The sequence below is a fragment of the Maylandia zebra genome, linkage group LG15, assembly GCF_041146795.1.
Source record: "Maylandia zebra isolate NMK-2024a linkage group LG15, Mzebra_GT3a, whole genome shotgun sequence".
In the NCBI taxonomy this organism is placed as follows: Eukaryota; Metazoa; Chordata; class Actinopteri; order Cichliformes; family Cichlidae; genus Maylandia; species Maylandia zebra.
In genome coordinates this window covers 36845172-36865142 of record NC_135181.1, presented here as the reverse complement: position 1 = coordinate 36865142, position 19971 = coordinate 36845172, and the positions used below count along the sequence as shown (strand labels likewise).

The following is a 19971-nucleotide window of genomic DNA, read 5'->3' as shown; positions in this document are numbered from 1 at the left end:
TCTCACTAATTAAGGCCATTTTGTGCTGAGACAAGCTATTTTGTCTTGAAAAATGCATTAAATCTAAGTAAGACTAAGCCTTACCTGTCGGGTTTGCTGTTTCCAGAGAAAGCAATAGGAGTCAAATAAATATATAAAGATGGTGAAAACACAACACACAAGGAGAAAGGGAGACGGGGAGGCAAGAAGAGAGATAAATCAATAGAGAGCAGTTTAAAATTCACAGGGGTCGCTGCTGGGCTCGCAAAAAAGCGAGATAAAGCTCATCAGCATTGGAAGAAGGTGTGTGCATGAGTGCAAGTGTGTGCACGTGTCAATGAGTTGGAATGAGTGCGTATTCAATGAAATGTGTAAGTAAGCGCATACATTCGAGAGCCCTGCATTTGCGTGTCTGTGGATGTGTGCGTGCATGCGTGTGTGTGTACGTGTGTGTGCGAAGGGTGCAGATACAGATAGGAAAGGGGAATGTCAGGGCCAAGGGCAGTCCTGGGAAACACTATTCACCATGGAGAGATGGGGGAGATGGGAGAGTGAGGTGGAGTGAAAGAGAAGAGAAAAAAGAGAGAGATTCAAGGAGAGATGTTACTCTCCCTCTAACCATTCAAGATGGAGGTAAACCAAGGTCAGATAGTCACGGATCATCTGACAGTAGCGAGCCCTGCTCATGCTTCTCACACCAGTCCTACCCCCTTCTAGATAATTCAGGGATCTTTCCTGGTATGTAGGGCAACCTCTTGCAACATTGTTCTGTTTGGATTTGCAGCCCCCGAGGCAAATATGTGCAGCTAACAGTAAAAAAGGGCGATATACTGACTGCATGTGCATCTTCCAAAGCTCGAAGCTACAGAGAGTTCACTTAGTCTTGACTCAGAGGAGCAGAGGTGTTGGGCTTTAAAGGCAAGTTTGATCTCCACTACAGTAAAAAAAAAAAAAAAAGATCACCCAGTTTTTAATCTAGTAGTTTAGTCATTACTAACATTATTATTGGGTAACTTAGGCAACACTGGAAAAAGTGCTTGAACACTAGAATTCGCAGTTCTAATTTCACATCCAGACTCTGACAATATGTAGGAAAAACCTTTAGTTATGATACCGTAACATGATAGCTGCACTCCTCTATAATGCATATGGTTTTTATGTGGTAGAGATCATACTGGTTTCATGGTTTGTGTCTATTTAGAGGGAGGGCAGTGGCACGCTTACTAGACTCACTCCAGTCCTGTGATAGAACATTTCTATCCTGTCCCTTTCATGATGACAACAGCCCTGTCCACGTTCTATTAACCAACATCAACAACAAACGAAGCAACACATTTTGGATGAATGCTTTACCAAGGTCTACTTTTGGCACCACATCTTTATTTTATTGTTCCCTTGAATTTATCACCCTTCCTATACTCGCTGTGAATAAACACTTTTGACATCTACTGACTGACAAATTCTTTCTACTAGTCGAGCACCATCTCAAAGAATCTCCTCCTCTCTTCTTTCTCCAACCAGCTCACATCCCACGACCATCTTTTTTTTTCCACAAAAAAAAAGTTTCATATTTACATGCAACTGTGTTTTTGGGACTTTGAATATCATGCTGCCATGAAAACATAATAAGACCCTCGTTCAACATGCGGCCTAGCATGCAATCATTTAAGATAGCCCAATTCCCCAGTTTGACTACAAATAAGGGGTTTGGCATGAAATGACAAGAAAAACCAAACTCCAAACTTCACATCTATTTGAGGTTCTGACATCTTTACACACAAGTATCACCACAAACAGAAATTCCCAAGCCCACTCACTTTTTATACAGAAGAATGGCGATGACGATGCAGATAATGAAGACAACAGCCAGGACGGGGCCCAACACCCATATGAGACCATCTCCAGCGTCTACTGGCAAAGGGTCCACGACCAGCTCAGGAGTCACCACCGTGTCGGTATATGGGCTTGCTGCAAACATTTTCTGAACAGAAACAATTTTTCGCAAAACTTAGTACAGTGCATAAAACCCAAAGATACAAATTGAACAAACTGAATTGAATACCACAAGAAGCATAAATGTGTTAGGTTTAGATAAATCAGCATTAAGAGATCCACTATTAACTGAAGAAAACCGCATAATTAAATCCACTCTGACAAAAATTCGACTGAACTGTCTTACCCCGCTAGTGGCATTGAGTTCAACCAGCAGGAAGAAGACATACTCCTGGCCAGGTTCGAGAGGCTTGTTCTCACAGTTACTGTGGCGGTTTTCAGATCCTACTGTGAAGCTAGCGGGCAGTTGCCTGAAGCAGGCTATGATGTAGGGCTTCTTCTGGTCCAGCTGACGGCGTGAACGGCGCTTTGGATTCACCTCCCTCAACAGCTGATTGACGTAAAAAGGTTTTATTGTACTTCTTTATGTGTGAGAGCGTGAGTGTATTTTTAAAATTTTGGCAGATCAAAGACTAAATATAGAGAACATTCAAGTCAGACCTAATGAGAGTTTCTGAGTGCAGAAAGTGTTTATAATGTTAATGTTTTTTAAATAAAAATTTAAACAAAACAAGAGCTATTATTTAAGCACAAAAAATGACATCAATTCAATAAACTGGAAATAAGAAACTGTAATATGGCAGTAGTACAAATTTTCAAATACATAAGCAGTAGGTCTCTTGAATAAGTAGCTGTTTTGTAGAAGGTCTTGAACTCTTCCTGAGATCAAAGAAAACAATCTGTAGGTGTAACTGCACACTTAAGATTCTAAAAGCTTCAACATTTCTGGCAATGCTCCATGCAACCATGCAACCCTTTCCCCTACATCAATCCTCTCTCATTCAGTTTAGACTGCAGACAGAGGCGGGCCCTAAGCAGAGGGAATGTGTGTAATCCCAAATCCAATAGGGATGGCTGCTGTTGATCTGGTGCTCAAGGTGACCCCGAGCTATGGTTATGAGTAGGAGAAGACTGTGTAATTCTCTCTTCTGCATGCTTTTGGGGGGGGGGTCAAATTAGCATAGCTGAGATTTACTTATGTCTGTGTTCTGTGTGCCTTGCCTACATGGGTACATGATGTGCACAATGTGGACAGAACATGAAAACTACTGTTTATGTATAATGATGCAATTTTTGCAATTTTGCCTCTGTATGTCATCACAGTTTATTTAAAATCAGGTAGTCAAGAAGTAACTGAAATGACTTTCAGCTTTAACAGTGAGAAGCCACCAAATCCAAGTTTAACACTTGGAATCGACTGCAGATCTCGTATTTGCTTAATTTTTCTTGGAATAAGAATGTAAAAATCTGACCAGCCCATTAAACTGCTTGTCAGTCCATTGTCCATTTACGTTTGAGCCTCTAAAATGAGGGAAAATGTGTATATATGCCTTTAATTTGTAAACAGACACATTGTTGTTAAATCCCTTCAATTATAGCTGAAAGTCTCCAGTTTAATCATATGTTGGCTGGTTGTACAATCCACTGTGGTGGTGTACAGAGCCAAAATGACAAACAAACAAACAAACAAACAAACAAACAAACAAACAAACAAACAAACAAACAAACAAACAAACAAACAAAAAAACAGCTTGAAAGCTTATTGTGTGCGCTACCTCTTCTATGTCTATCTCATCAGGGTTTTTCAAGTCTTTAACAGTTCCTGGGGTCTTCTTAAGCGGCACCACTACTACATAGAAGTTCCTGTGAACACAGCATGAAAGCACAATAAAGATTTGATTTTAATAAACAATCCTTTAAGATTGTAACAGAATTTACATTAAAAATAGCCTCACACTCAACACTAAATTGACGTGACAATTCGGTTCTCTCAAAGGGCCTAGCAATTACCAGCAGTCCACGTCACATACTCATTACCTAGTGATCTCAACAGATGTCACGTCAGATTTTAAGTATGTCAACATTTAAACTTTTTCAATTAATTCAATTAAATTTTATTTATACAGTGCCAAATCACAACAACAGTTGTGTTGTGTTGTGTCAAGGCGCTTTATATTGTAAGGTAGACCCTACAATAATGCGTACAGAGAAAAACCCAACAATCATATGGCCCCCTACGAGCAAGCACTTTGGCAACAGTGGGAAGGAAAAACTCCCTTTTAGCAGGAAGAAACCGCCGGCAGAACCAGGCTCAGGAAGGGGCAGGGCCATCTGCTGCAACCGGTTGGGGAGAGAGAAGGAAGACAGCAACCCCTAACCCTTCAAGACAATTCAGACAGAGCTCACAGATGCTTTTAGCCCTCAAAACTCACTTGACATCCTTGCTGTCAAATGATGGAAAGGACATGGTGAGCGCGGTATCCGAGTTACTGTAGATGTCCAACTTGGGTTTCCTGATCAGCATGAGCGGCGCTGTCCTGGCTATTACCCGATGTCTTTGCCCACCATTTATGCTTTCTTGACAGATCACTGTGAACTCATAGGTGGTGTTAGGTCTTAGTCCAGTGACGAACACCTTCAGCTGCCTGGCATCCACATCCATCTTCTGGCGGTTATACTCAATCTAGGATTAGAGTGATAGTCAATCAGCAAATTGGTGAGGGAATAGAGAGTAAAAGAGGAAGATTGTTTAGTGGTAACTCATGTCATAAATGGTAAATGGCCTGTATTTATATAGCGCTTTACTAGTCCCTAAGGACCCCAAAGCGCTTTACATATCCAGTCATCTACCTATTCACACACACATTCACACACTGGTGATGGCAAGCTACATTGTAGCCACAGCCACCCTGGGGCGCACTGACAGAGGCGAGGCTGCCGGACACTGGCGCCACCGGGCCCTCTGACCACCACCAGTAGGCAACGGGTGAAGTGTCTTGCCCAAGGACACAACGACCAAGACTGTCCAAGCCGGGGCTCGAACCGGCAACCTTCCGATTACAAGGCGAACGCCCAACTCTTGAGCCACGATCGCCCGACTGTCACTGAAATATGACAAACTGAATGACAGTTTTCAATTGAATTCAACTTCAAGGATGCTAAATTACACAGTGGGAATGCTTTACAACATTATACTCACAGTGCATTTATACGGGGACCTGCTTTCAGAAAACTTCCAAGCAATGACCACTGTGGACTTGGTGGCCCACTTTACAGTGAAGTTCTTTGGAACATCTGTTGAGTGCACAAACGCAAGAAGAAGAAAAAAAGAAAGAGGGTGTATCATAAGTGAATGGACCATCTTTACATCAGAAAGAAAGGGAAACAAATAAAGAAACCTGATTTTTCTTTTTTGCTTTTTTTTAAAAAAAAAAGAAAAAAAAAGCTGTTCTTCCCCTGCAACGCTCTTCTGGGTAGGAAAGTGAGTGTAACAGTGAGCTGTGATTGGCTGTGAGAAGGGCAACGCGATTGGTTAGGACACACAGCACGTAAGACTCATGGACAACAAACCCATGGAGCACAAGGGTGTACCTACTGGCTAGCCATCGTGGGTAGTGCCAACCCAGCTCATCATTATCTTTGAACCACGAGCATTTGATGATTAACAACTGACCCATGCGGTCCCAATGCCAACTGATCCTACACCTCTACTAAGTCTGGGTTGGCACTGCCAACGTGATGCTGTGTAGGCAAAGAGACAAACCCAAAACATAGCATGCTAACAGTCCTTAGCGGTGCATCTGTGGGATGCCATGCCACAAGCTGTCCTGTCGAAGGACAGGGGGACGGAGAATGAGGTTCTGGGAGAGGAAGGGAGTTAGGAAGGGCAGAATATCTTAAACCAAAAATAAAATAAAGAACCAAAATGAGAGTTTTGCAATTTTAGAGGTCCACACTTACTCTCAAAGTGACTAGATCTGATTGAGATCCTACCTTGTTTGTAAACTGGGGATGTGAGATGACATTAGCTGAGTGACTGTGCTTGGCAACAGGCTGCAAGAATGACTGAGAAGAGTGTCTGACCAAATTGCACTTACCTTGAAATTCTAGGCTTCTTTCCTCTTTCTCAAAATGACTGACTATAACTTACTGACTTATCTTTTACCTGATTTGGGTTATTGAAGTAAGTATCCCACGGCAAGCAATTTAAATATCAATGTTTCCTCTTTCTTGAGGAGAGGTGGAGGTGGTTGAAGGAGGGGGTGGGCAGTTTTTGTGTTGCTGCAGATTAATTTTAGCCAATTTCCAACCCCCCGCCAACTGGGTTGGATAACATAGACAAACAGGCAAGCCCTACCTGCTGGATCAAAGGCCACGGTCCGATACTGGATAGGTGGGCTGTAGGGCCCTGGACCTACACTGGTGTGTGCACGTATTTTCACGTCATATGCCGAGTTCGGTTTGAGGCTGTTGAGCACATAGCTGAAGAGGCTGGGGGGTAAGTGGAGTTCCCGTGGAGCTTCTCTGGTGCCAGCTTCTTTATAGGCCAAAGTGTACTCTGTGATTACCCCATTCCTCTCTGCCAGGACTGGTGGAGACCAGGACAGCTGCACTGAGCAGCAAGTCACATTGGAGCCCTCGTTAATTTGAGGGTATCCCCCTGGCGTATTCTCAGGCACATTGACTTCTACCACAGCCTCTTCCCCAAAGCCACCCCTGCTCTTGGCAGAGATCTTAAAGAGATAAATTGCCCCCCGGTGAATGTTGCCCACAGAGTACTGCCGCTCTTGGGGAGCAAATTCCAGTGTGGCCAAAGGAGAGACATCTTTTCTGCCAAACTGGAGCCGGTAACCCTGCAGGTCCATGCCATTGGTTAGATCTGGAGGATCCCAGCGAGCCACGGCTGATGTCTCTGAGTCCTGAGCCACTGACAGATAGGGCGGACCAGGTACTGCAGAAACAAAGAAATAAAAAGCGTGATGTCTTTGCATTACAGTTTTATTAGAATGCACGTTTTTAAATAAGAGACATGAAAATGGTACATATGGGTGAGCGTTGAAAGTCATTCATGACATATAACCATCGTTTATGTTCTATTTTTCCTTCCGATTTAGGAGTTATGGTTTGTGTTATAGAAAGTGCACTGAGTTTTTGTACTGTGTAGCAAAATCATCAACACTGTTACTATTGATACAAATAGTATACGACGGAAGCATTTACAAAGGATGGTAAAAACATAGCTGGATCAGATACCGCACATAAAACGATGTCTATGTGTCCAAGGTAAAGATCAAGATGAACAAAACTCGGGGAAATTGTTTGAACTTACAGTCAATAAGCTAACAAAGTGAGTCAGAAATGCAGAAGATCCCCAAAATGCTTTAATTCCTAAGTGATCGCTGTACCCATTACCATTTCATGATACATAGAAGCTGAAGCCAAAAATCATTGCATTACAGCAAAGCACCACTAAAACTTTAAGCGAAGAACAGCGCCTTGTTTGTCTCTTGTTGTAAAATGGATGATCTACTCTTGGGGTCCAGACACTATTCTTCAGAGTGGCCCAGTTTTGCTGCTGTTATGGATGACACACGTCTCATCCTAACCCTCCTTTTAAGGTCCCATCACCGAGACAGCGGCAGCAGCAGTTATGTGAAGCCTTTAGTTCTCAAGCTGCTGTCAAAGCTTTGTGAGAGATGAGCGTGGCTGATTTGCACTTGAGCCCCATGTAAATAGATTCTAGCTTCCTCGCTCATCTTCTGATCTATGTACTTCCCTCCTTTTTCTGAGAAACAACAAATTTTCTCAGAAAAGGTGGGGACGGGACAAACAACTGGCAAATGTTATAAGTATTCTATTATAGATACACATTGTTTTATGAATTTAAATCCAAATGCATTACTTTAGTATTAATAAAGAAAACAAAGGAGGTAATGAGACACGTCAGCTATGAAATTAATTACATGTATCTACAGTAGTCAGACAGAATGATGAGTGACAGTCTCCTGCATACTGAAGATTCACAAAGCTTGCCAATTTGTTTGGCAAAGTTGGCCTGCGAAACTGTTTGATCCTGCATAAATTTATTAACAACTAAATAAACTGAATGCAAATTATTAACTGTGGTTGCAGATGTTATGTACTTTTCATCATTATCTTATGCAGACATAATTATGCCTTCATTTGCTTTCTTTGGCTAACGCTTGTTGATGCTAATGCTAGATGAATTCAAGCTGAATTCACCCCCGCACCCACCCCTTAATCATTGCATCCTGTATCTTTGTGCTTGATGGACAGTCTGAATTTTCTTTGCTGATGTGTGTCAGCCTATTGGCCCTGGTCTCCAGCCAGCTTCATCTCCTATATCGCCATTCCAGCTGCACATAGAGCTATTTGGCTTGTTGCCCAGTGTGAACTTAAAGTAATTTGGAGAAGCCAACATTAGTCTGAGGAAACAGTACTGCCTCTCAGTGGAACAGTATCATCGTGCAAATGTGTCCGTGTATACTGTATGTGTCTACATATAGTTTATTGTGATAAGATGTAAGTTTTGTGCACACAGTAAACACACAGACACACACACAGAGCCTGGAAAGAGAAGAAAGAGAGAGCAAGAGGGACAGAGAGAGAGAGAAATCCACTCCACATACTCTCCTTCCTCTGCGCTTATTATTCATTTCTGTTTGCCAATGATTTTCTTTCTGAAGACTGTTGCTAGAGGAAGATGGAGGTGAGTGGGTAGATGGCGGCTAGTCAGCTGAGCATTTGCCGGTAATGGAAAGGTGGGGGCAGCGAGTGTTGGGTGAGACAAATGCTTCTAATACTCCCTGGCTACATACTGTAGCTCAGCTTGGTGTCATTTGGAAACCCACTCTCCCTTCATGATCACTGCTAATCAAGAAAATAGAATCAGGGAGAATGATCCTGCAAAGGCGCAGCACGTGTCTTCGATTCTCTGTTTTTGTGCTTCGCTTCGAAATTCAACAGGCTGCCATATGTATCCATTGCAGCCTGTGTACCCCCAAAACGGTTTTATTATTTGTACATTTTAAACTGGGGCCTAGTGCACACTGGGGAGAGGGATCACGGGTACTGAGCCAGCAGATTGGTGTAGAGAGGGGGAGGAGGGGTGGGGGGACTGCTCATGGTGTGGGCTGAGTGTGTGTGTGTGTGTGTGAGGTGCTACAAGGAGATGATAAAGTCAACAAGGCCATAGTGAGGGGTTGAAAAATGAGTGAATGAGAGATGATGAAGGTGACTGGGGACAAGGTGCAATCAGCTGCAAAGAGGGCCCAACAGGGATATGAGGAGGCAGAAACGTGTGTGTGTGTGTGTGTGTACATGAGCGATTCTGGGCTTCCAGGACACTTTGATTGTCCCTCTCCACCTCTCCTCTGTGTCACCCTCCTTTTACCCACAGTCCCTTTTTTCTTCCCAATTTCTTTACTTTACTTCTCCCTTCGCACGATGTCCAATTCCCACTCTCATTTCCTAACTTCCTCCTCTTTCCACTCTTTGACCATTTCAGGGTCGAGCCTGATTCAGTCCCTCCTTGTGGGCCTCCCTGCACATTTCCCATTAGGCCACCATATTAACAGAATACTGTTGATACTTACTCAGTCTGACTCAGAAGGGGACGATCAGGTTTCTTTCTCATTTCCTACCTCTCTTGTGCACGTCAGTCACGCATACGCAACTTTGCAAATGCTGAAAGGTCGTGTAAAATCTGTCTCTCTGATCTTTATTTTCCCTTTGCTTCTTTGAATCCTATCTGCCTATATTTCAGGGATTCATGGAGAGTAGTAATTTGTAGGGTGGGAAATGTAATGGAGAAAGAAAAGCAATAAATTTCACTTGGCCCATTCGGAGAGAAGGAGCCATTAAAGAAGCAAGGAGAAAAAGAGCTCAGCAACCTTTTGCATGATGCATCAAGTATTGTGAGGTTGGCCTAAGGGAGTTTTAACCAGTTAAGATGTTACAAGTGGAGGATACCCAGCAATCTTTAAAGCTGTAAATAACAGTGTTGTGGCTGATTTGATCTGAATCAATATCCATCCATACTTGCAATGCAATTTATAAATAATTAAAATCAAACCTAATATGATTTAATCCATCCATTTGTGTGGATCACACCAACGGGCCTTATGTTTGGTACCTGGTGATGCAAAATAACAGTTTTTCCCCTTGCTCTATAGCCTCTTGGGATCCCAAGCTGATATTTTGAGCAACTTGGCGCACAGCCTACCAATAAATAACTGTGCCTTTGTAGCATTATGTTTTGACTTTGTTCGACTTATAATGAAGTCTTGACTATTTTTTTTCCATTAGCATGTGAGCAAGAATGAAAGATTTAAAGGACGCAGACATTGATTGTTGGCCGTGGTTCAGTGTATTCCTCAAAGGAAGAGTTTTAAAAATATGACTCATGAAAAGCCACTTTTCAAACCTAGCTTTCACTCAGCAAACAAAGAGAGATTCAGCCACAGAATAAATGTTGTTCATCTATGACTCACAAATAGGTATGGAACTCCAGTTTTATCCAAGTCAGACAAAATCCTGCATAGATCTTTTTCAGATCCTTTTTGATACACCAAACTACCAGAGAGGCTGGTTGGAAAGTCTGGAAGATAAAAAGCCTTGGCCATTGATGTTACAATTTTTAGTGGCAAGAAAAAACATGCCATCGTTGTCATGACGCACTGTATCGAAGCCTTATTGTTACATAAAAAAAGACCAAGGCTATGACATCTTCTGTAGGCAACTGCTCTCCTCAAGTGCATGCTTTAGAAAAAAAAAAGATTTTAGAAGAAATTGCATAAGTTACATGTTTTTTAAAAAATATATATTTTTAGAGGACGTACAATGTGGGAGAATGTTAAATTGATTTACAATACGCATTTGAAGTGTGCCAATTTATGAGTGAGTTCACACAAGTGCAAACCACACGAAGGAGTGGTTGTCTCAACAAAGAACATCTGTTTTTCATGGTGAAGAAGAAGAAAACATCTTATATTTGGGTTTATAAGTTCCTACAAGTTGGGATCCATTTTTAGTGTGGTTTTTGATGAAAAGTTTCTATGAAAGTTTGTGTTTTGTTTAGTTTTGTAGTTGAAGAATGTACAATGTTACAGTTACAGTGTTGTGCAAAAGTCTCGAGACACCTGCAAATTTCTTAATATTTAAAAAAAAAAAAAAAGGCAAATCAGTGATGAAGATATAGTATATGGGGCAAAAACAGAATTCTAAAGATGCTAAAAAAAAAGTCAGTTGCTTTTCTGCGTTCATAATTCCACCACTGGTACCATGACAGAGCCTCCGCCATGTTTTACAGATGCCTGTAGACGCTCATTGTTGTAGCTCTGGCATGACCTCCTTCATTACATATTGATGTCGATTTGAACCAAGTTGCTCAGCTGTCTGTGTAAACACAACACTGTTTCATCCCTTGAGATAGGTGTCTGCTTTATGCTTCAATGATTTATAGGTCAGTGTAAAGTGTCTTACCGAACAACAACAAAAACATCTTCTAGAAAATGGTCAGGTAATGAGTGAAATGAGTGAAAAAGCAGACCTTAGGAAAGCCTGAGGAAGTATTGCTTAAAAACACTTTAAAAATGAAAAGGAAGTCTGGGTACATGGAAACAAAATCTCAAAAGCCTAAACAGGGCTTCTTGATTAGTCCACTAATACCATAATATAATCATATGAGACCATCCTCTGTAATTGAATGTACAGACACTATGAACTGTGTATAATCTGATGATTCTGTCACCTGTTCTCATGTTGTCTGAATTTTTTGCAATTCAAAGATGTAACTATTCAATTAGTTCATTAGTTCAACTTGCTCTGGAGGAAAAAACAACAAAAGAAAATTGCCTTGAAAATTGCCAATGTCCCAACCATCCTAACGGTGCTTGGGACAAGAAGGACATCTGCTTTACCTCCAAGAAAACCTGTTTTTACTTCTTTCCCCCAACACCTCAATCTCTCACCTCTTACCCTATTCTATTTATCTTGGCCCCTGGCATAAACTAGTTCTTTAATTCAATCATAATAAAAAGGAGAAGCTCTCCCTTCGAGGGACAAACAGAATTGCTGTGGAATGGCGCATCAGTCAGCCAGTCCTGACAGAAGGATGGAGAGTGACAGCACTCGCTCAGGCCCCTTGGGCAGCGCCATGCTCCCTGACACCTGTAACACACACTTGTCACGAGATGGGACATTTGTGTGTACACACGTTAGGTTGTGAAAATGTGCTGTCTGTACAGGAGCGTATGACATACCACTCTACAGGTCTGCACATATCGTTACAGACGAAATAATCAAACCCTGATAAAGATTCAGCAAAGCAGAAATACTGCGTTTTTAAAATATCTATGTGAAGAACTTCTGAAATAGAAGATAGATGGGTGGATGGATTTAAAGTTATTTGCTTTTGGGGGGAATGGAAGGGAATGAGAGCATGGACTGAAAGACACCAGCTTTATCAAGATATAAGCATTTTTTTGAACATTACTCGACCATTACACCACCTTGTCCTTTGTCTTTTTGAGTCTTCTGACTGTTTTGTAAGGTAATTCTGAATGTAACCCCAAGATCAGAATTTAGTGCCTGCACTTTTTTTTTTACATCCTGCATGCCAGCCTAACTGCTCTTCCTTCATTCTGCCTTCTGTTGTTACTGATTGGACAGTGCCCCAATCCTGTGCTCTCATCAAGCTGCAGCAGTAATTCTTCCACCTGCTTCAAAAGTACAGCCAATCTGTTCTTCCAGCCAGCCCTGATTTAGGGTTTTTTTTGTGTCCCTGTATATATCCAGTGTTTTTGTTACTTGTAGCTTAGAACACATTTTGAGCATTGAATGTATTCAACAAGCTTAGTTTTCTGCATGTCAGCTAGTCTAGTGGTTGCTAGAGGCTCTGTAACCTACTTCATTGTTGTTTGCAGCCACTGTCTATTTCCTGGAGACCAGACCAGGTAGTAAAGTCCCATATCACACACTGAACCAAAATTCAGGAAGTATTTTAGTTTAGTAGTGCTACTGCTTTGTTGTAATTTTGGTTTGGTTAGACAGTGAATGTAGGTAATGGCGGGTTTCTTTCTTTCTTTACTTTAAAAAAACAAAAACAAAAACACAGAAACAACAAATTAACATATATTAAATCCTTGCATCCCAATCCCTCACTATTTTAAAATAATGATAGCGTAAAAAAAAAAAAGTATGTGCTGTATGTATACAGTTGTGCACATATTGGCACTTTGAGGCCTTCTCAAGTACATGCATACACAATCTTAGTTTAATGGCCTAAAACCACTCACAGAAAGCTTTCAAACTCATAGCAAGTCAACCTGAGGTTCACAGTGAATATAAAAAGTCTTCACACCATTGTCAAAATGCTAGTTTACTTTATGATGTAAAAAAAAAATTAGACCAGGCAAAATAATTTTTGAACTTTTTCAACCTCTAACATGACCTACAGACCCTGCAACTCAACTGCAAAAGGATTGAAATAAAAAACTTACAATAATCTTCTGCATAAATATGCACTCTCAAACTAACACTTTGTTGAAGCACCTTTTGACGTTGTAACATAATTCATTCTTATGGTGTTGGTGCTTATAAGCGCAGTGCATCGTGACTTTCTAATATTTGCCGAGTCTTCCTTGCAAAAGTGCTCCAAATCTGTCCAATTGCATCATCTGCTTTCTTCAGGTCACCTCACAATATTTCATTTGGATTCAGTTCTGGGCTCTGGCTTGGCTTGGCCATTTCAAAACTTTAATCTTCTTCTAATCAAGCCATTCTTTTTTTGATCTGGATGCTTTCGGTTTTTGGCACACTAAACGTTAAAATGCTTTCTAGCATAAACTTCACTGTTTTGCCAAAACACAATGGTGTTTGAAACTGCTCAGAATTCCCTCCACCTTAACTAAGGCTCTAGCTCAACCTGAAGAAAACGCCCCCAAAGCATGATGCTGCCACCACCATGCTTCACCGCGGGTATGCCATTGTTTTGGTGGTATGCATTGCTTTGGTTGTAATAAAAAGCTTTGGGATTTTACCCTTGGTTTCATCAGACCAGAAACATTTCTCCACATCCTTTTGGGAGACTTGATAGATGTTGCTGCAAAATTTTGCTAATTTTCTTTGTAAGAAAATCCGGCTCCCCGACTTCTTGTTTTTTCATCAACTTTGTTCAGGTATAGTTATTGTCACTTTTACATCATTTCATTTGTTATTTATTGTCCTCACTGTTTTCTTGCTGTTTGTTTTGGTATACATTGGCTTGGAAACGAACTGACTGAATGTACCTACAATTAAACTAAACCCAAAACATAAGCTTGTTGATATGGAACTACATTATTTTTATTTATTTATTTTTATTTTACCCCCTAACAGATCTGGTTTTGAACCACATTGTTCAGGTTATAGGTCACATTTTAGGTAGAACATTTCTAAATAATTTATATATATATTTTTCTATTTTTGCATTACAAAAATGTGGCATTTTAGCAGGGGTATGCAAGCTTTTTACATCCTCTGCAGATCATGCTCATTCTAAACAAACTACCAGCTTTTAGGCAGGCATAGAGAGTCTAGACAAACTGGTATGCTCAGCGGTGAAAAAAAAAAAAGGAGAAATGTGAAGAAAACAATGCTTTGTAGAGTGCAGGCTCTAATATACAGCTAAAACCAAAGAGCAACATGTGTTTTCATGCTCTCCTAATCTGTCTTAGGGAAAAAAAAAAACTCACACCATGCCCTGGTCTCTAAAAGATCCGTGGCCTTGATCTCTAAAAATCTGTGGCTAGCCTTCAGGACATGACTCAAATGATAAACGCAGCACTGATAAAAGCAAACACTGCCTTAGACTTAGATGTGCCCTGAATAACAGCCCTGAGTAGCTGAACACACTGTTAATATCATAGCCTATGGTGCTGTCGATAAAGAGTCCTAATTACACTTAGTTAACTGCCAGAAATTCTTGAAATTATTAATTATTGCATTTGTTCGTGTCTACTAAACAGATCCGAATCAGTTAATCACACTATATTGTGTCTCTCTGCGAGGGTTCTTTGAGTATTGTTAAATAAATGCAAACAAGCAATCATAGCACAATCATAGCGGAGACAGCTGGATGGGAGTGAACAGGAGTCCCTGAGCGAAAAACCCTTCAGTCAGAGGCAGAAAAACAAGTTAGCTTTACTGCTGCACGAACAAAGGTTCTATGACAACAAACAAATCAATTATTTATCATTGTACTAACCTGCGCCTTTGGTCACCACCAGTTTGGGTTTGCTCCGAGCACCATCCCCCTTGGTGGTGTATGCTGCCACTGTGATGGAGTAAGTGGTTTCTGGCTTGAGTCCTCCAATGACCATTTCCTATGGGACACACGGAAGAAGCAGAGACAGGAAAATGTCAAAATACGTGTTGAATTTTTCATGATTTGACCCCACTTCGTGCAGCTCAAACTGCCTTATGCAGAATGTTAATCTAAGCCAAGTGTCTCCTGCTCCTCTTTATTAATTTTCACGAGGCATGCATTAAATGTAATGTTTCCCCCTGTGTAATGGAAGACATTTCCATTACATAAATTATTAGATCTGCCAAGGTGGAGGAGTGACATTATGCATGTAAATGTAAAGTAGTTCCACTTAGTCCTTTAGCAATATTCCAATCAACAACTTAACTTTGATAAATGCATGCTGAATACATCCTGGCCATTCCCTGGCAGTTTTTTACCTCAGCCATTAAGTTTCCTTGAGTCCTCTTCAAAGAGAGGCTTCCGATCAATTCTAATGAATCTTTCAAGAGAGAAGGTTTGAACGAATGCAGAATTAGGTTTTTAACAGGCACTAGTTTGGCAGAAGGATGGGAGAAATCAATAAAGGTAAATGAGCTATAAGTAGTGTGCTGCACTTGACATGGTACTCGTGTAATGTAGATGGACTCTGGTTCAAAGGTAGAGAACATTCTGTGCAAAGTAAAAAATATGAATGATCACAATGTGGGTCGTACAGAGATATTCTTTAAACTACCATCTCAATATACAAAACTCAAGGAAGCACAGTACTTCTAAAGCACCACATTAAAAAAGAATATATATCTATGGAGCACAGATCACACAAACACAAAACAGAAGGGGGAAAAATCATTCAAACACCACCAGAGCACAAGACACAACACACTGTCAGCACACAGTATGATACGAATAGCGTTAGCATTCCAGGCACAGTGGTCAGTGGGTATTGCATCAGCCATCAAGTGTACGAACTAAATGATGACAGACGTAAGCCCCCTTTTTCTTGGTTATGCACAGATATAGTGTTTAGACCGAGTCACCAGAGAGCTAAGCCCCTGAGCCAAACTGTTGCCCAGACTTAATGAACAAGGATCGGATGGGCTGTGTAACCTGTGAATCTAACCGGGCTGATGCAATACCCTCTGTTTACACTCTTTCAGGCACACAAAGCACCCAGGTGAAGCTTCGTACTCACATATTCAGCTGTATCGTCTGTTTCCCACTAACCCCCCCCCCCGCCAAAGAGCGCAGGAGAGAGAGCAATATTTTTTTCAAAGAAAGAGAAAAAAAAGAAAGGGAAGAAATAGGATTGTGAGAGACGGGGGCATAAGAGGTTTGGGAGCAGAGGATGGGTATCAGAAATAGGTCACTGGTTTTAGGAGGTCAAGAGAGAAAGAAACTGTTTGAAGTTTATGTTGTGAGGAGAGCTGTACAGGTCTGCTAGTTTAATTACGTTACTGTTCAGCTGACAAAAAGGCACAATAGTGTTATATATTGATAACTACAAGCAGCAATGGCATGAAAATGTAGCATTACATGGATTAATGATGATACAAACTAAGATAAATAGATATAAAAAAGAGGTTTTTGCCTGTGCGTGTGGTGCTTGGCCTGAATGCACTAAACTTTTTTTGTGTTTTGTTTTCCCAATTGTTCAAAATCTCCATTTGAAACGCCGGTACTACACACAGTCATCACTAGAACTGTGTTGACAGAAAAAAAACCCCCAACAAAGACAAACAAACCCCCAAAAAGCATCATTTCCAGTTCTGCCAGTCAAAGTCTAAATTGTGGTGAAATAGTTCCGTGCCCATTTTCTCCAAGTCTTTGCACTGGATACAAGCACACATAAATATTTCATTGCATATGTTGCCATGAAGCAGGGGTCTTGACATTCCTAATAAAAGCCATTGAGGTAGAAGAAGGAGGACAAGATGAGTGAAGCTTTGATTATAGTTCTTATTGTGTGTCGACGGGCTGAGGGAGAAAGAAATGAAATGAAATCTACAAGGCAAGAGCCCTATCGCTCCCCATACTCCTGCTGCAACAGCGTGGATTAACTAGACAATTCGCGATTTGCATGAGAAGAAAAAAAAAGCCAATAGCTTACACATATGTTTTCAATTTTTAATGCGATTGGTGCACGATAAACGCATGCTGCGTGGCGGGATTTGCATTTTTCTGACAGCTAATTTGTAGAAGGAAAACTACGAGATGGTCATACCTGGGCATCAGCCAGCATGACATCCTTGATGAGAGGCAGGCCTCGAGACTCGCCATTTTCCACACGCACGTAATGAACCTGGTAGCCACGGATCTGTCCGTGCTGCTTGCCTGGCGTAAGAGAACGCCACATCACCTTAATTGCTGTGGAGTTGATAACCTCCACCTCCACCCGTCTTGGAGGAGCCCCAGGAACTACAAGAAATTAAAGAAATAATCAAATCCTCGCATGAGACCATCACACACCTGTGAGTCTGATTCACCGCCCTGCATCGTAAAAGTGCCTCACATCATGTCGTGACATAAATAACTCCCTGAATCCAAATTCATGTACGCACAGAGAAAACTATTGACAGCTAGCAAGAATGATGGACAAAAACATTTAGAAACAACAAACACACTCCAGTGTCAGTCAAATTCAACACGCACACATGCACACGCATTCATCACTTCCCCGTGTCTCTTCCACCTTTTCAGTACGTCTCTGTCTGTGGTAAACCTCGTCTGTCAGTCATAATGACAGACTTTTATGGCAGGCCTTGCGTTCGGGCCTTTCAGTTTGCCACGGACCGTCCCTTTGTGAGATGGATGTTCTGTTGATAAAATTCTTCCACTCAACCTGATTCCATTTGCTCCTTTACAAAACACTTTGACTCCCTGTTTTTGCCTCTAAATCACAACCCCATCATCTTTCCCGTCATCATGGTAAAATTGTGTTCATTAACAAGACGCATTCTACTGTTCAGCCCTGGATCTCATTTCCTTAAAGATACTTATTATCATAATGACAGGCTTTCGATAGATACTGTCACTGTGTTGTGACTCTTTATTTGTGGAAATGCTTGAGTAGATAAGGCCTTGTACCCATATGCATAAATGCATATGGCCCTCAATTGAGCAATAGGACAGTAGTTGTTTATGTTGCAATAGCAAAAATGCTTGATTTCCCGCGTGTATATTTCATTTTGAGTCTTTCCATTTGCACAGTTTATAAAGCAGTATGCTGCTATAACATTATTGGTATGCATTTGATACCATGTGATCTTAGTTTCTTTTATGCATGCATGTGCAGCACATTTCCATCATATAGGACATATGCACAAAATGTTTAAACAGACTTATTAACACATTTACATGAATATACATATTAGGCCCCTAGCTTAATTCTGACAATTAAGGACACTGGAATGTACTTAATACGTATTTGGCTCACTACCGACTTTGTGGCTTTAAATATATCATGTCTCCCTGCTGGTAATGCAATTTCTGCATACGTGTCCACTTTGTGTTTTGGAGAAGCAAAGTGTGAAATGGAAACCGCGCACTGGCGTGTCTATTACACATTTTGCTGTAATACTGGGTTGCACATACACATACAACAGAAAAACAATGTTTACCGGTGGTATACTCACCACTAAACTAAAGTGCTATTGAACCATAATAAAAAGTCAATACAAGAGCTTCTGCACAGGCTAGGTTCACCTACCATCTTCGTCGGTCCGACAGACGAGGGGCTCACTCTCGGGGCCAGGTCCAATCACAGTGGAGGCAGACACCGTGACACGGTACTGGGTCCACTTCTCTAATCGCTGAAGCAACACCTGCTCCTCAGTGGCAGGCACCATGGGCTCCTCCAGCGGTTCCTCGTTGTCACCGGCCCCTTCTGACTGGCCCACCACCTGGTAGCGCACCCTATACCCCACCAGGGCACCATTCTGACTCTCCAAAGGTGGGGGGCGCCAACTTACCAACAGGGTGGTAGAGCTGGTGCTGCTGCACTTAACTTCTTGAGGGGGAGCTGAGGGCTCTGGTGAAGTGGAGAGGACAGGAAGGAAGGAGGAGGGGTGGGTTGGGAGGAAGGAGGAGGACGAGGAGGTTGGGGAAGGAGGGAGGAGGGGTGAAAAACAAAAAAATAAAAAAGATGGGAGAGATAAAGAAAATGAAAAAAGAAAGGGAAATTCAAAACTTAAATAAAAAACAAGAAGAATCCAAAGAAAATTGTAAAACAAAGACAGATGCAAAACAAATTTCAAATAAAAAATAAAACTCAAGCAAATGTCAACTTAAGATGCAATAAATGGATAAATGGCACAAGCAAGTGTAATAATGAATCCAGATAGCTATTGTTTTGGGATATGAGCACTGGATATGCATATACTATGTTGTGTCAGTGTAGAGCTGGGATGTCAAACTCATTTTACACAGTGGGCCATATACAGCGCACTTTGATCTCACTCAGCTTTCTGTCAGCATAAAGAAGTTTAACTACACATTTAGAAAAAGAATAAGAAAGGTAATTTCAACAGTATTTCTTAGCTTTATACATAAAGACAGCAGCAATTCATAAAGAAACACTGCAGCAATAAGTGACATGTGTCAGCTTGATTTAAACTGTAAGAAATAAAAGTACACAAAAAGTTCAAAAACATTTTTTTTAACTGTAGAACCATTGTAAAAAAAAAAAAACCCCAGAAATTTCAATAGTAGATCATAGAAAAATGAATTTTTGTGTCATTTAATCGTTACTTTGGTGAAGTGTGAATAACCAATGGAGAGGTCTAAGCTGTTAATTTGCAAATGTTATGCCCTCCTTCTTGTTCTGGTCCCCGGGCCTTATGTTGAACACCCCT

General features: G+C 41.1%; 1 protein-coding gene across 18 annotated transcripts in view; it reads right to left on the bottom strand.

The window, feature by feature from the left end:
* The window catches only part of ptprsa (protein tyrosine phosphatase receptor type Sa), a 231861-nt gene that overhangs the window by 42826 nt on the left and 169064 nt on the right, over positions 1-19971 (bottom strand). For 7 of the 18 annotated variants that reach the window (XM_076874371.1, XM_004562015.3, XM_076874368.1 and 4 more), the window contains 11 exons: positions 18828-19148; positions 17343-17536; positions 16314-16340; positions 15080-15197; positions 6170-6763; positions 5012-5106; positions 4245-4495; positions 3588-3675; positions 2159-2362; positions 1797-1960; positions 85-96 (listed from right to left, as the gene is read on the bottom strand). In XM_076874371.1, the coding sequence (XP_076730486.1) occupies positions 85-96; positions 1797-1960; positions 2159-2362; positions 3588-3675; positions 4245-4495; positions 5012-5106; positions 6170-6763; positions 15080-15197; positions 16314-16340; positions 17343-17536; positions 18828-19148 (2068 nt within the window). The remainder of the gene's footprint in view (positions 1-84; positions 97-1796; positions 1961-2158; positions 2363-3587; positions 3676-4244; positions 4496-5011; positions 5107-6169; positions 6764-15079; positions 15198-16313; positions 16341-17342; positions 17537-18827; positions 19149-19971) is intronic. The other 11 variants (XM_004562022.3, XM_024799374.2, XM_076874370.1 and 8 more) reach the window with 5 other exon arrangements.